This window comes from Pseudoliparis swirei, chromosome 1, assembly GCF_029220125.1.
Source record: "Pseudoliparis swirei isolate HS2019 ecotype Mariana Trench chromosome 1, NWPU_hadal_v1, whole genome shotgun sequence".
In the NCBI taxonomy this organism is placed as follows: domain Eukaryota; kingdom Metazoa; phylum Chordata; class Actinopteri; order Perciformes; family Liparidae; genus Pseudoliparis; species Pseudoliparis swirei.
In genome coordinates this window covers 15,130,893-15,146,218 of record NC_079388.1, presented here as the reverse complement: position 1 = coordinate 15,146,218, position 15,326 = coordinate 15,130,893, and the positions used below count along the sequence as shown (strand labels likewise).

Genomic DNA, 15,326 nt, shown 5'->3' with positions numbered 1-15,326 from the left:
GTATATTGACCTTTTTGTGTATGTTCTTTGGTTTGCCACAAAATTACCTTTTTTTAAAATAGATATAAATATATATTTAAATATATATATTTATATGTATTTTTAATTATATATATATGTGTATATATATGTATTTTTAAATATGTATTTTAAAATATATATATATATATAAAAATACATATGTATTTAAAAATACATATATATACACATATATATATAAATACATATATGTATATTTATATGTATATATATATGTATTTTTAAATCTAAATATATATATATATGTGTATATATGTATTTTTAAATATATATATGTATTTTTATATATATAAATACATATGTATTTAAAAATACATATATATATATACACATATATATATAATGGTAAAAAGACTATACCACAGTATTAAATTAAGCTTTTTTGTCTTCTTTTTTTAAGAGATCAAACTGGATTTTTGGCGTGTGTCAAATCTCTGAACATCAGTTGTGTGTAAGCTGACTATTCTGATGCCATTTGTTTTAAAACCACATCTTTTGAATATCCTCTGTCTGTCACTCGTTTGCTTCCAGTTTCCAGAAAACTGTAAGCAAATATTTGGATATTAACCTCACACGCACATGCACACACACGCACACGCACACACACACACACTGACGCTTAACCCGTGGGGATATTCCGAGCAGCTTTTGTTCACCTTTCATCGCAAGTAGTGCAGTTATACTCCTTAGCTCAAGAGGGCAGCGCATTTCATTATCTCCATTTACTCAGATGTTAAAGGTGCATAACAACGCGTTTTTAATCGTAGTAACTTTTCTGAACTCCGCCTCTCGTTGCACCAGGTGCCTCTTGTTTGTGAGCAGTATCAAGTCCCGAGTTGCCATCCGTCCACTCGCTGCGTTCCTTTAGTTCTCTGGAACTAAATCATCATATCAGGTCGACATCGCAGAGGAAGTGACGTCGTGTTGGGTGTGTTTTAATGTTTGGGTTGAGATCGATATGGGCCGAAGTAAAGTAGACATTTCAGGGAAAGAACTTGAAGAGCAAATAAACCGTTATCATTTTGTATTTTTCAGAAAACCCCACTGTGCTTTGCTTCGTTCTGTGTGTTCGGCTCCTGGATCGACATTGTATCCTGTTCAGGTATTTTTGTACAAATAAGGGACTGATATATTCTCTGTTTATTGGAAATTAGAATAAAAGACAACATTGCTATAAACCAAAAAGTGGCTGGCGTGGTTCTGTGTTCACTGAGTGGTGATGCTTCGGCCTGGAGGCCTCGGCAGTTTCTACTGGTCACTAACGGAGCTCATCGGCTTCACGCTTTAATAACCACAACGCAGTGCAACCGCTGCATTGCAGACGCTCAAAAGTATTCAAGAATACCTACAAAACACTTTTTAAAAAGGTTTCTGTCGTGTATTAGGACTTTTATGTGATGTTTATTTTGACAGTATACTAAGTTTTTATAATAATAAATAATGGATTCCATTTATATGGCACACTTCATCCATGACCTCAGAGTGCCACATAGCCAGTACATAGTTAAAACAGTTTTGACTTTTTAAATATATTTTAAAAAATATATTCAGTTATGACTTTAAATATTTTTAAAATATTCAGTTATGACTAAATATTTGTTAAATATTTCTTTTCCCACATACTCTTAATTTTTTTTCTACTATAGAATTACCTTTTCATTTTTTTTTGTGACATGCTTTACTAACAAATGTAGGGACTTTTTAGAGGAAACAAAAGAAGTTTGAATTTATCAAAAATAGTCCTATTTAAACTCATATGATGAATATTGGGCTGCTTGAATGACTAAAGTAAAGTTATGATGCAGCTTCATGAATCTATTACAATGAAGTCCAGAAAGATTCTCTGTCAGCGAGTCACGAAACGTCAAATGAATGTTTACGCAAGAAATGCATTTTTAGTTGTAAATAAATCTGAATTAAAATCTCTCCTTAAAATAAAATGTCAAACAGGATACATGTGTTCATTATGTTTAATTTTCAAATAACTGATGGTAAAATGACAATATTTACAAGAAAAAACAAAGTATATGATCTGTACAAAGAAATATACATGCAGAGATAAAAAACATAAAAACATGTCATTTATGAAACAAATGAAACTGGACACAAAAATAACAAAAAGACAGACGATGAAAAAAAAAAAAAAAAACACACATTAAGAACCTAAAGTAAAGTATCCAGTCCAAGTGTCCTTGTTTAATGGCCCGTGCACCCCTTTAAAATAAATAAAAAGGTGACGGGAAGTTGGAGTAAGTTCAGACGTCACACATCCTAACACCTTGTCCGTGTCGTAAAGTTAAACCAACGCACGCTTTAACGTCCAGGGAGATAAAAACTCATGAAGAAAAACATTTAGTCGCCGTTTTAGGGAAAGTTTTTAAAAATCTTTTGTTCAAATAAGGAAAAGGATTTCTGAAAAACATATTTTGGCAACAAATACATAAAGTTCCAACACCATTTAGTAAATGATGTGCGGTAAATGTCCAACGCTCTCCGTTTAGTATAAATCTCTTTAACTTCCCGCCTTTTTTTTAAGAACGGCACGAGACCAAAATGAACCAATTGTGTTCAACGGGGATAAACAACCGTTCAGTGAACCGCCGTCCCGACAGCATCATTATTTGTTAAGAACTATCACGCGAGAGCGACTTTGGCGTCCCAATACTACGGAGGCAAACGGTACAAAACGTTGTTAAATAGTTTGGGGTTAAACCGTAATGATTGTAGAAGTCGTGACACTCGAGCGCTCCAAGAAACACAAACTACCAGCAGTGCTTGCAGTACCAAGTACGTGCTTTTCCCTCTAGATTTATTACAGATACAACAGATGTCTTCATAAATAGTTGCATAAAATGTTAAAGCCGCAACATTGCACATGATAATCAAACGTAACAATACAATGAGTGCATTTACAGTAATTTCACCCTCGTTCCGCCGCCACATTCACTCGCGTCTGATTGGCCGGCGTCCCGAAAAGCTAGGAGTCCACCGTGAATGCAGAGCGGGGGGGGGGGGGGGGGGGAGAAGGCAGACGTCTTTATACAAGGTAAGGCTTAAACATCTCATATCTGCGCAACACAAGTTTGTTCTAGGAAAAGCAAACGATTGGATGTGGATCGTCTCCTCTCGGAGGGGGCGGCGCAGCATTGTTATTCGCCACGCGGTCGCCGTGGTTTCTTAGATTAGGGACATTATATAAGCGCAGCCACCAAAGAAAAAAAAAATTGGATCGTAGAAATGTCGGAATAAAGTCAAGAAAGCTCCGTCGGCGTCTCCAGAGTCCGAGAGGAGCAACTTTCAACCGACGGGCACTTTCTAGAATTAGAATTTGTTCTCGGAAATGTAGACGGCACTTTTTCTTTTTTTAATACATTATTTCTGTAAGAAAAAAGGGGGGGGGGGGGCTTCTCAAAAGTCTTTGAGTTACAGTTTTAGTGTAAAAGAGCAAATGGCGCCCCGTGTCCTCCTCCGCCCCCCCGGCGGCCGTCGCTCGCAAAGGAAAATAAATTACTTCATGTTTTTTTCTTCTTTTTCTTCTTCTTTTTCAACTTAACTACAAAATTTAGTTTTGAGTTGAAACCAGCAAGCAGCAGTAGACAAGGGCATCCGTGAACGTACGTGATTGAGAGAGCTCGGCGCTCTCGGGCTGCAGACGGTGACATCGGTGAAAGGACTACAGGACTCTGTGAAAGAGGAGAAGATCAGCATTCGTTATTTCTCCTTCCTTTTCCATCGAGGCGCTCTCTCCCAGAGGAACCCCTCCTTCTCCTTCTCCTTTCTACACTTGTGGCTGAAGGCGACTCTGGATGAAGCTCCGGACTCCGCCGACGGCCCGGGCGTCGGTCTGATGCTTCCTCCGGTCGATGAAGGAGATGAGGCGGGAGGTGTCCAGGCAGCCCTCGCCTCGGGCCCGGCCGTCCTTCGCGCCGGCCTGCAGCCACGCCTCCTGGAGGCAGAGCCCGGCGGGGGGCCTCCGGACCGGGTCGGTCCTCAGCAGCAGGCAGATGAAGTCCCGGGCCCCCTGGCTGACGCCCTGGAAGTAATCCCTGGGGAAGCTGAAGTCCAGCCGGCAGATGTTCAGGCACGTCTCCTCGGCGCTCTCGTCCAGGAAGGGGGAGGCGCCGCTCAGCAGCACGTAGGTCACCACGCCCAGGCTCCACAGGTCAGAGGTCAGCGACACGGGCTCCTCGAGGACCAACTCCGGCGAGGCGAACTCGGGGCTGCCCAGCAGCGGGTGGACGTAGTGGAGACTGTTGAGCTGCGCGGCGTCGCCGAAGTCCGTGAGTTTGACCGTCGGCTGGCCGCCGGCGCCGTTGGCCACCAGCAGGTTCTCAGGCTGGAGGAGAGAGTTCACACGACTGCATTAGTCCACCTGGTTTATACTAACTACGGTCCACTAACTTCAGTACACGGAGTCAAACCACTTACTTTGACGTCCAGGTGCACGATCCGGCAGTTGTGCAGGTAATGCAAAGCTTCCAGAACGTCCTTCAGGTAGCACGCCACCTTCTCCTCCGTCAGGTTCCCCCAGCTGACGATGTAGTCCAGCAGGCGGCCCTGGTCAGCCCTGAGACACAAACACCACGACACGGGTTGGCGGCGCTCCGGGCGTGAGCGGCGGGCTCCGCCTTCACGCCGGCGGCCGCGTGCACTCACATCTCCAGCACCAGGGCGTAGCTGCCGGGGGTCTCGTAGGTGTCGATCAGGGCCACGATGTGGGGGTGCTGCAGCCGCTGCAGCAGGCGGAGCTCCTGGGTCACGCGGTCCCTCCGCATCAGCTTCTTGTTCACCTGCTTGACCGCCACCGGGCGCTTGGAGCCCTGCTGGTCACAGCGCTTCACCACCGAGAACCGGCCCCTGAGAGGAGAGGGACACCCAGGGGCTGCAGGTTAGACTAGTTACTACCACTAGACTAGTTAGTCCTACTAGACTAGTTACTACCACTAGACTAGTTTCTACCACTAGACTAGTTAGTCCTACTAGACTAGTTTCTACCACGAGACTAGTTAGTCCTACTAGACTAGTTACTACCACTAGACTAGTTTCTACCACTAGACTAGTTAGTCCTACAAGACTAGTTTCTACCACGAGACTAGTTACTACCACTAGACTAGTTTCTACCACTGGACTAGTTAGTCCTACTAGACTAGTTTCTACCACGAGACTAGTTACTACCACTAGACTAGTTAGTCCTACAAGACTAGTTTCTACCACGAGACTAGTTAGTCCTACTAGACTAGTTACTACCACGAGACTAGTTACTACCACTAGACTAGTTAGTCCTACAAGACTAGTTTCTACCACGAGACTAGTTAGTCCTACTAGACTAGTTACTACCACGAGACTAGTTACTACCACTAGACTAGTTACTACCACTAGACTAGTTTCTACCACTGGACTAGTTAGTCCTACTAGACTAGTTTCTACCACGAGACTAGTTACTACCACTAGACTAGTTTCTACCACTAGACTAGTTAGTCCTACAAGACTAGTTTCTACCACGAGACTAGTTAGTCCTACTATACTAGTTACTACCACTAGACTAGTTTCTACCACTAGACTAGTTAGTCCTACAAGACTAGTTTCTACCACGAGACTAGTTAGTCCTACTAGACTAGTTACTACCACAAGACTAGTTACTACCACTAGACTAGTTTCTACCACTAGACTAGTTTCTACCACGAGACTAGTTACTACCACTAGACTAGTTTCTACCACGAGACTAGTTACTACCACTAGACTAGTTTCTACCACGAGACTAGTTAGTCCTACTAGACTAGTTTCTACCACGAGACTAGTTAGTCCTACTAGACTAGTTACTACCACGAGACTAGTTTCTACCACTAGACTAGTTAGTCCTACAAGACTAGTTTCTACCACGAGACTAGTTAGTCCTACTAGACTAGTTACTACCACGAGACTAGTTACTACCACTAGACTAGTTTCTACCACTGGACTAGTTAGTCCTACTAGACTAGTTTCTACCACGAGACTAGTTACTACCACTAGACTAGTTTCTACCACTAGACTAGTTAGTCCTACAAGACTAGTTTCTACCACGAGACTAGTTAGTCCTACTAGACTAGTTACTACCACTAGACTAGTTTCTACCACTAGACTAGTTAGTCCTACAAGACTAGTTTCTACCACTAGACTAGTTAGTCCTACTAGACTAGTTACTACCACTAGACTAGTTTCTACCACTAGACTAGTTAGTCCTACTAGACTAGTTTCTACCATGAGACTAGTTAGTCCTACTAGACTAGTTACTACCACTAGACTAGTTTCTACCACTAGACTAGTTAGTCCTACAAGACTAGTTTCTACCACGAGACTAGTTAGTCCTACTAGACTAGTTACTACCACTAGACTAGTTACTACCACGAGACTAGTTACTACCACTAGACTAGTTACTACCACTGGACTAGTTAGTCCTACTAGACTAGTTACTACCACTAGACTAGTTTCTACCACGAGACTAGTTACTACCACTAGACTAGTTTCTACCACTAGACTAGTTTCTACCACGAGACTAGTTAGTCCTACTAGACAAGTTACTACCACTAGACTAGTTTCTACCACTAGACTAGTTAGTCCTACAAGACTAGTTTCTACCACGAGACTAGTTAGTCCTACTAGACTAGTTACTACCACTAGACTATTTTCTACCACTAGACTAGTTAGTCCTACAAAACTAGTTACTACCACTAGACTAGTTACTACCACGAGACTAGTTACTACCACTAGACTAGTTTCTACCACTGGACTAGTTAGTCCTACTAGACTAGTTACTACCACTAGACTAGTTTCTACCACGAGACTAGTTACTACCACTAGACTAGTTTCTACCACGAGACTAGTTAGTCCTACTAGACTAGTTACTACCACTAGACTAGTTACTACCACTAGACTAGTTGCTCCCACTAGACTAGTTAGTCCCACTAGACTAGTTAGTCCTACTAGACTAGTAACTACCACTAGACTAGTTGCTCCCACTAGACTAGTTGCTCCCACTAGTGTGCTGTAGTTGAGACATGTAGAGGTCATTACCTGCCCAGTTCAACCACCTCAGTGTAGTGAGACTCAAAGTTGTCCTTCCAGCTCACTCGGATTCCACCGGTGGACACGGCTATGAAAACAGAACTCAATTCACACCGGCGTCCCCACACTCGTTGTCCAATGGGCGGTGAGCTGGTGTGTAGTTTACAGTGTGTAGTTTGTTCTTACCCAACACTCGGAGGCTGGCGGATGACGTGACGCTGCCCAGCTCGTTGGCGGCGACGCAGGTGTAAACGCCGTCGTCCTCGGAAGCGACGCCGATTATCCTCAGCGTTGCTTCGCCGGTGTCACTGAAATAATAATTTACCTTAACATTACATTTTGTGTGTGTCTCTTGACTGCACTTTGAGTCGCTATACTGTACTTCCTGCCTCTTTACTGAACTTTGTGTCTCTTTACTGCACCTTTTGTCTCTTTACTGCACTTTGTCTCTTTACTGCACTTTCTGCCGCTTTACTGCACTTTGTGTCTTTTTACTGCACTCTTTGCCTCTTTACTGCACCTTTTGTCTCTTTACTGCACTTTCTGCCGCTTTACTGCACTTTGTGTCTTTTTACTGCACTCTTTGCCTCTTTACTGCACCTTTTGCCTCTTTACTACACTTTTCTTCCCGCTTCAAAGAAACAAACTGTGTTTTTTGTAATCCTTTTTTAGTTTTGCCGTTTTAGTTCTGGCTTTGTGTTTTTGGTTTGCCATTGTTCCTGAAGCTACAGAAACATCTCGTGCGCCGCCACCAACAAGTGACAACCCTATTGCTGAATGTCAACAATCCATGTAAATAACGAGTGTGGCGTGAGCTTCAGTCTCCGGGGGCGTCCTCACCTGTAGGCGGTGCTGACGTGTCCGTTGTTGGTGAGGTTGTTCTGGTCGGGGCCCTTCCAGGTCACGGAGGCCCGGGGTCGCCCACACACTTTGCACCTCAGGGTGACGCTCTCTCCGCTGTCACACGTGACGTCACTCAGAGGCACGAGGAACTCCGGGGGAACTGGAGGAGTCAAAATACAATAATTAAATGCCGAGATGATGTTTGTGGTTAAAAGTCTGGGAATTAGTTTTGGTTGATCGCTAAATAAATCCCACAAAGCGACGCTCACCATCGTAGATGTAGTTTGGATTCAGAAGCTGAAAAGAAGGAACAGAAGCACGTTGAGAGGGAGCCGAGCAGAAGAACCCACAGTCTTCCTCCGATGAAGAACGAACCTTTACAGACACCTTGTTGGCCAGGCCTTCTCGGGACTTCCTGTAACCGTTTTCCAGCTTGGGGTCTTTCTTCGCCTCCTTCTCCTTCTTCTCGGACTTCTTGCGGATGCGCAGCGTCGTGTGCCAGGAGGAAGGCTTCCTGCTGGGACAACGACGCGGAGGAACATCAGATGCTTTGTGTAAACGAGCGGGAGAGACACGGCCAACTTACTAAGACATCAAATCGGTTTGCCTTAAAAAACAACCGGTCAAAGATGGTTGTAAGTTTACTGTACAAAAGGCTAAAAAAGAAAATTAAAAGATGTATTTCTGTTGTAGGGGTCCAATTATGGAATAATGTTGAAATGGATGTAAGAATGCTGAACTCATTTTTGGTTTTCAAAAGAATTATTTATAAAAAATTCTTGAGTTATAAGTGTGATTGAAATGTATTTATATGGAAGATGTATGTCTGTATGTGTATATACATATGTATATATATATATATATATATATACATGTATATATATTAGGGCTGTCAAAAAAAGAACTAATTAATCGCACATTTTGAAATTCATTAATCGCGATTAAAAGTCGTTTTTCTTCTTTTTAAAGACAAAACTTCACACAGAGCTGTGTTTTCAAAGAGGCTCCTACCTATAAAGTGCCAGCGAGGTATTTAATATCGTGGATGATAAATTGTTTCTTCAGTGAAACACCCAGATTAGTAAAAAAAAGAAGTATATTGAGACCCCATTGGTCCTGTCATCTTTAACATTGAACAGCAGAACCAGTGGCCTTGGTAACTGACTGACATTCACATATGTCACGTTCACCCTCTGGAGGCTGGGGGCATTTTATACATTTTACAACAACAAAATTCACCTTTTAAAGGCGTTTTAATGTGACACATACCCCCGTGTTCTATATCAAACATTCCAGAACAATCTCAGCTCTATTCAATGAGGCTCATTGTCCTCACGCCGTGTTCTCTGGTTCTCTGACTGACAGGTTGCTAATGAGCCTCACCTGTGAGGTGGGAGGTCCTTTGTGATTTACTGAGTGTTCATTGGTTGTTTTTTCCCCAAAATGTTGACAGACAAATGGATTGACCAATCACGGTGAAGGTTTCGTGTGTCGAGTTCTTTCCGCGCCGCGTCACCCGACACGTCGCCCCTCCGTTCCTCTGTGTGTCAGAGGGGGAGACGGGAGGAAGGAGGAGCAGGAGGAAACCCGACTGATTCATCCACGAGTTAAACTGATTTCTGCTCCTTATTTTAAAAACGGAAACAGTGTTAAACCGTACTGCCGCGGTTTGACACTCAGAGGAGTGTAAAAACTTCAACGAACACCGGAAGTAAACAAAGTTGCGTTAATTGCGCTAAAATATTTTAGTGCGTTAACGCGGCCAAATTAATCGCATAGATTAACGCGTTAACGCTGACAGCCCTAATATATATATATATACACACATATATACATATATATACATGTATATATATATGTACACATGTATATATATATTTTTTTTATTTTTCTCTATTTTATATACATTTTCTGATTTATTTGATATTAATTTAGGATAGGAATATGTAAGCATGTTTTGCTTCTACCGATACCTTTTCAGTCTTTCTGTTTTGTATATTATATAGAATAATATTGTATTGTATTTGATTGACTGAATAAAATACACGACAACAACAACAACAACAGAATGACCCCCGAGGTCGTCTCCGCGGAGCTCTTACTTCATGGAACCCTCGGGGCAGTCGGGGACGATGGCCGAGGTGTGGCCCAGCACGAAGCCGGGGATCCAGCCCTCGGCGGCAGGGCCCTGCTCCGTCGCCGCCCGGAACACCAGGAACATGTTCTGCTGGTTGCTGGCCAGGATCTGGACCACCTCGCCCTGGCTGACGCTGATCTCGTCCTCCTTCACCGCCATGTAGTCCTGGGTCACCAACATGGTGGATACGCTACTGCTGCTGCTGCTTTCACTCTGAGACACGGGAGGAGAGCGTGAGCACTTTGAAATGAGACTTCGCTCTGCAGCCGTTTAATTCTGACTCACTCAGGTTTAGATTTATTCATGGCAACATTTCAACCTTTACTGGAGTGAGAGAAGAAAAGAGGACAAACACTGGAGAAAGAGGTGTGATTTCGTTCCACTTGATACAAAGTCTTCTGGAAGGATTAGAGTGAAGTGCAAGCAAGCCTTAAAAACAGTGACTCATCATTCTCTTCTTTGGAACAAGACGAGGAGTTCCATCTCACTCCAAAGGAGAGAGGAGCGCCGTGAGGCTGAAGGAGAGCAGCTCTGTTGAGGACGTTTGGAGGTCAACCACAAGAACGCCGGGAGGTTAGTCGGCAGGAAAAAGAACACTTCAGTCACACGCGCCGCGAAGACAGCAGGAAGTGACGGCCGGCCAAGAGGAAGTCAGGTGTTAGTGCAAGCTGTTGTTAAGAGTTAGGAAATCGAGAGCGAGCCTTCGAAAGGGAATCGCTGGAGAGCCGATGGATCGGCTAGAGGTCTTGCTAGAGATGATCTTCAGAGGAAGGCGAGAGAGGATGACGTTGAAGAGCAGGGACAGATTAGTAGCGCCGGAGACCGACAGCCCCCCCCCCCCCCTCTGGGTGTTAGTCGCGCCGCTCTGGGCGGCGGTCTTACCCCGTTGCTCTGGATGGACTGCTCGCTGGCCGACGAGCACGTGCTCATGCGGTCGGCTTCCTTGCTGTGTGTGGAGTGTCTGTGGGTTTGGCCCCCGGATCCAGAGCCGGGGGACTGGGTCTGGTTCGAGTTCTGGCGGACCGGAGGAGCGTCCCCCGCCTCCCCCGGGAAGGTGAACGAGCCGGGCCGGCTGGCCGGGGAGCCCGGCATGGAGCTCCAGAACCCAGAGCCGGACTTGTGGCCCGGGCTGGGCGGGGGGAGGGCGTCCTTACCGAAGGCAGGAGTGGCCTGGGGCGGGGCCAGGGGGGACACGGCTCCCGGCCGCGGTTTGGAAGTCGGCGTGGAGGGCAAGGGCCCGACCGCGGCGCGGGGAGGAGGGGCTACAGCGCTGGGGGTCTGCGCTTGGTCCTCGGGGGTCTGGAGGGGGCGCTTGCCCTGCGGGCTACCCCCCGGAGGGAGTAGGGCAGGAGGGGGGGCAGGGCAAGGGGGCGGACCTGGATCATAAGTGAGCAGAACCTCACACCTCAGTCAAATCTGTGTTTTATTTTGCCGTTACGAAAAACAAAAATGTCACAAACGAAGCCGCGGCGTACCTGACATCTTGTTCGGGCCGTCGGGGTCGGCGCCGGGGGGGTGGCGGAGGGGCTGGGGCAGGCGGGAGGGCTGCGGGATCCTGGACGGCCGACGAGAGCCACCCTGGGGCGCCGAAGGGACGGCGCCGCCCTGGGGGCTTCCGCCTCCGACCTCGGCGACCGCGCTGGACCCCCCCGGAGGCCCCGCGCCGGGCCCACACGACCCGCCGCTCGGCCCCACGTGGTTCCTCTGATACTCTATTGGTGAGGCCAGAGCTGTGGTGAATTACAAAGGAAACAACACGGGCTGTGTAGCAAAAAATAGCTCCTTCGATAAAACCTGTCCCGTGTGTGTGTGTGTGTGTGTGTGTCCGCCTACCATTGAGGAAGTTGCGTTGGCTCTCGAGTATCTGGCTGATCTGAAGGGTCCAGACCTCACGCACCCCGGGGTGGGAGGAGTGAAGCACGAAGGGCTCCACGGGGCCGTTGGCCGACCGAGAAGTGAGGACGAACTTACAGGCGTCGCTTTGCAGATTCTCCTCCATCCCCAAGCAGCTGACCTGGAGCCAGAGGGAGAGGCAGTGTTGTACATGTGTGTGTCTACTAGGCCGTTATAGGTAAATAATGAGCTTTAATTTGAATACATTAATAGCTTTTCTTCTTTTCTCAATTCACTTATTCTTCCAAACGTCTTCCATAGTGTAAATGTTACATTAAAAACTACAAGGAAACATGTTATATAAACCATATGGCTTTTCAAAACAAAAGCTCCCAAAAAAACAACAGTGGAGATTTTTTCTCAAAAACAAAATGTCAGAAAATGTTTTGAAATTACCGAACTAAGCAAATTTGAGCAGCACAGCTAAATGTTCTGGGATGAAAAGCTTGTAACTCACTCACATTTGTCACGTGTTAGTTTCTCCACCAGAGGGCGCTGTGGCCCTTTAACAGGTTTAAATCACTGATAATGTACCAGTGTGTGTGTCCCCCCCCCCCCCCCCTCACAGTCTGTCTGGTACCTTGATGCTGTTCCTGTAGAGGAAGCCCGGCAAGGAGAAACCTTTCTTCTTATCCAGGAGCTCGCTGAAGATGACCACCTGCTCGAAGAGGAAGACCCTCCTCTTGCTCATCCGGCCGAGCGGACCGCCCTCCGGGTCCGACACCATGAACGTGTCCTGCAGCAGGAGGCGGCCCTGAGCCACGATCTTCCCCGGAGAGAGGGAGCGATGGATACGTGTTTTTGGGGTAATGAGGAAGGGAACGCGGCGTGCACAATGTGTCGACGGAGCGATTTCTTACATCAAATCCCTGAAGCCGGCCGACGTTCATCATGTCGTTGCACCTTTTTGGCACGATGCACATGACCTCCACCGCTTTCTGCGAGAACAAATCATCCAGACGGTTGATGGAATTGCAGATAAAAGTTTGGCTGGATTTTAAGTGAATATTAATAAGCACTATTTCATTATCTTACCTCCAGCTCCATGGACTCCAACCCCGCCTTTTTAGAGTGTTTCAGGAAATCCTAAAAAAAAAAAAAGAAGATTTAAATCCAACTGAACATTTTAAATATCAGGGTAGATTATCGTATGAATAGCAGTGATGTACGTTTTTAGACGGTGGATGAAAGTGACATTGTGTTACCGCAAAAAACTGAAATGAATAACTTTGATTTGCTTGGAGCGCCGTATAAATTTGGGACGGTTCTTAGATTCCTTTCGCACTAAACTCCCACACAGCGACACAGCGCCTCTCTCCTTCTCCCAAAAAAACCACCTGCCTGATAGCGACGAGTCTATTTGGCAGACAGAAAAGGAAAACTTGTGAAACTAAAAGTGGGAACGTTTTGTTTTTTGTAGCCGGCGAGGGAACAAAGTCAAAGAATAACCAACAAACTCAGTTCTGGAACAAGAGTGAATATTAATTTAAGCACAGCAGCAAGAGAGCAATGGACAGCACATGACACGAACGGACACATATCGGGACTTTATGACCGCTTTCAATGTCGGGAGTCACAACTTGTTTTTCTCTTGTTCACCATGATGGTCAATCTGACTGAACTTTGATGCTCATGGTTTCAGTGAAATAAACTGAATTGTGGAACATCTAAATGATCTAACGGTGATCATTTAGATATGTAGCATATCCATATTGACAGGAGTTATCTGACGTCAAAGTGAGACTTCATTTATCTGTGATAAGCGCGCAGCTGAAGCTCTGGCGCCCCCTGGTGGTCGGTAACAAACCGACCTTAAGCAGCAGCTGGTACTTCATGATCCTCTGGACCGGCTTGATGAGCAGGTCTGTGATCTGCAGCCGGTGTCCCAGCCGCTGCTTCAACTCCTGCAGGGTCGAGGGTCAGAGGTCAGAAGCTGGTGGCTCGACGCATATTTGCAAAGTCTGATTAAAATCTTTAAAATAAATAAGGGACTCGTACCTCAAAGTAGGTGTCGATGAACTCGGAGACGACGTGTTCCGACTTGGGCTTGTTCTGACAGTACACGACATACATGTTCAGCCTCCGCTCCTGGATACAAAACACACACACACACGGATTTACAGCATGATCGCGTGGATATGAAAGCATGTTCGAATAAAGCAGAAGTCTGTGGACGAACCTGTTTGAGAAAGAGCGGTCCAAGTCTGTCGGGGTCCTCCAAACATTTCTCCAACTCCCCGAGATAGAAACTAAACAAGACAGAGACAGGAGAGGGAAGTAAGCTAGCTGATCTGAACAGGGAAATCTCTGTGTGTGTGTGTGTGTGTGTGTCACATACTCTTTGTGCCAGTCGTAGATCTGGTGGATGTTGCCAAACACGATTTTGTCTTTTCCCTTCATCTCATCGGGGACTCCCTCCTCCTTCATCCGGCTCATGTAGCCCTTTAAGACAGTGAGACACGTTTAATAATCACAATACTTTTAAGGACATTTGAAAAGTGAGCTGTCCTACTGGTACGCACTCCGACTTTTTCCTATTCTCAGACAGCGCCAACTCACCTCCACCACCAGGCCGAGGTCTCGGACGTAATCTCTCTCCGTCTCCACCAACTCCAGCAGAATGTAACTGCAGGAAGAAAAAAGGAAGAAGAGAAAAATGAATGAATGACAATCTATTTAAACAATCAAGAGCGCTTCAGAGTGCGTTGGTGGACGTACTGTCTTTTCTTGAGGATGCTGGTCCGTCGCTCATCCATCTCCTCGATGGGGGAGGAGGAGGAGAGGAGGGAGTTGTCGGAGGGGTTGAAAGAGGGGGAGCTGCTGTCTCCCTGTTCCACCGACAGGGAGCTGGGTCTGTCCTCCAGAGCCTGCAGCGGAGGACACACACGACGTGAACCAGAGTGTGTGTGAAAGGGACACGACTCGTGGGAAGTGGCGAGGTCATCATAAACAGGCGGTCAGCTGAGGCCCTCATCCAGGTTTCCTCAATATACACCGCAGAGCACGAGACTCATTTCAGTCTCATCATCACTCAAATGGAAATGTTAAAGCGGTGATAGGCGGTTTATTCAATAAGGTGGTTTTCTGTAAAAAATTAAGATATATATATACACTACCGTTCAAAAGTTTGGGGTCACTTAGAAATGTCTTTATTTTTCAAAGAAAAGCACTGTTTTTTCAATAAAGATAACATTAATCAAAAATACACACTATACATTGTTAATGTGGTAAATGACTATTCTAGGTGGAAACGTCCATAGGTGTATAGAGGCCCATTTCCATCAACTATCACTCCAGTGTTCTAATGGTACATTGTGTTTGCTAATCGCCTTAGAAGACTAATGTCTGATTAGAAAACCCTTGTGCAATTATG

At 45.6% G+C, this 15,326-nt stretch overlaps 1 protein-coding gene across 1 annotated transcript in view; it reads right to left on the bottom strand.

Moving 5' to 3' along the window:
• Positions 1–1,991: 1,991 nt before the first annotated feature.
• The window catches only part of LOC130193795 (triple functional domain protein-like), an 80,751-nt gene continuing 67,416 nt past the window's right edge, over positions 1,992–15,326 (bottom strand). Inside the window, 21 exon segments of the mRNA XM_056414918.1 lie at positions 1,992–4,375; positions 4,468–4,606; positions 4,696–4,896; positions 7,090–7,168; positions 7,267–7,388; positions 7,921–8,083; positions 8,193–8,220; positions 8,299–8,437; positions 10,026–10,273; positions 10,943–11,436; positions 11,536–11,790; positions 11,894–12,074; positions 12,534–12,719; positions 12,814–12,891; positions 12,989–13,039; positions 13,765–13,857; positions 13,952–14,041; positions 14,133–14,202; positions 14,292–14,395; positions 14,513–14,579; positions 14,672–14,820. Coding sequence (XP_056270893.1) covers positions 3,818–4,375; positions 4,468–4,606; positions 4,696–4,896; positions 7,090–7,168; positions 7,267–7,388; positions 7,921–8,083; positions 8,193–8,220; positions 8,299–8,437; positions 10,026–10,273; positions 10,943–11,436; positions 11,536–11,790; positions 11,894–12,074; positions 12,534–12,719; positions 12,814–12,891; positions 12,989–13,039; positions 13,765–13,857; positions 13,952–14,041; positions 14,133–14,202; positions 14,292–14,395; positions 14,513–14,579; positions 14,672–14,820 — 3,495 coding nt within the window. The 3' untranslated portion in view covers positions 1,992–3,817.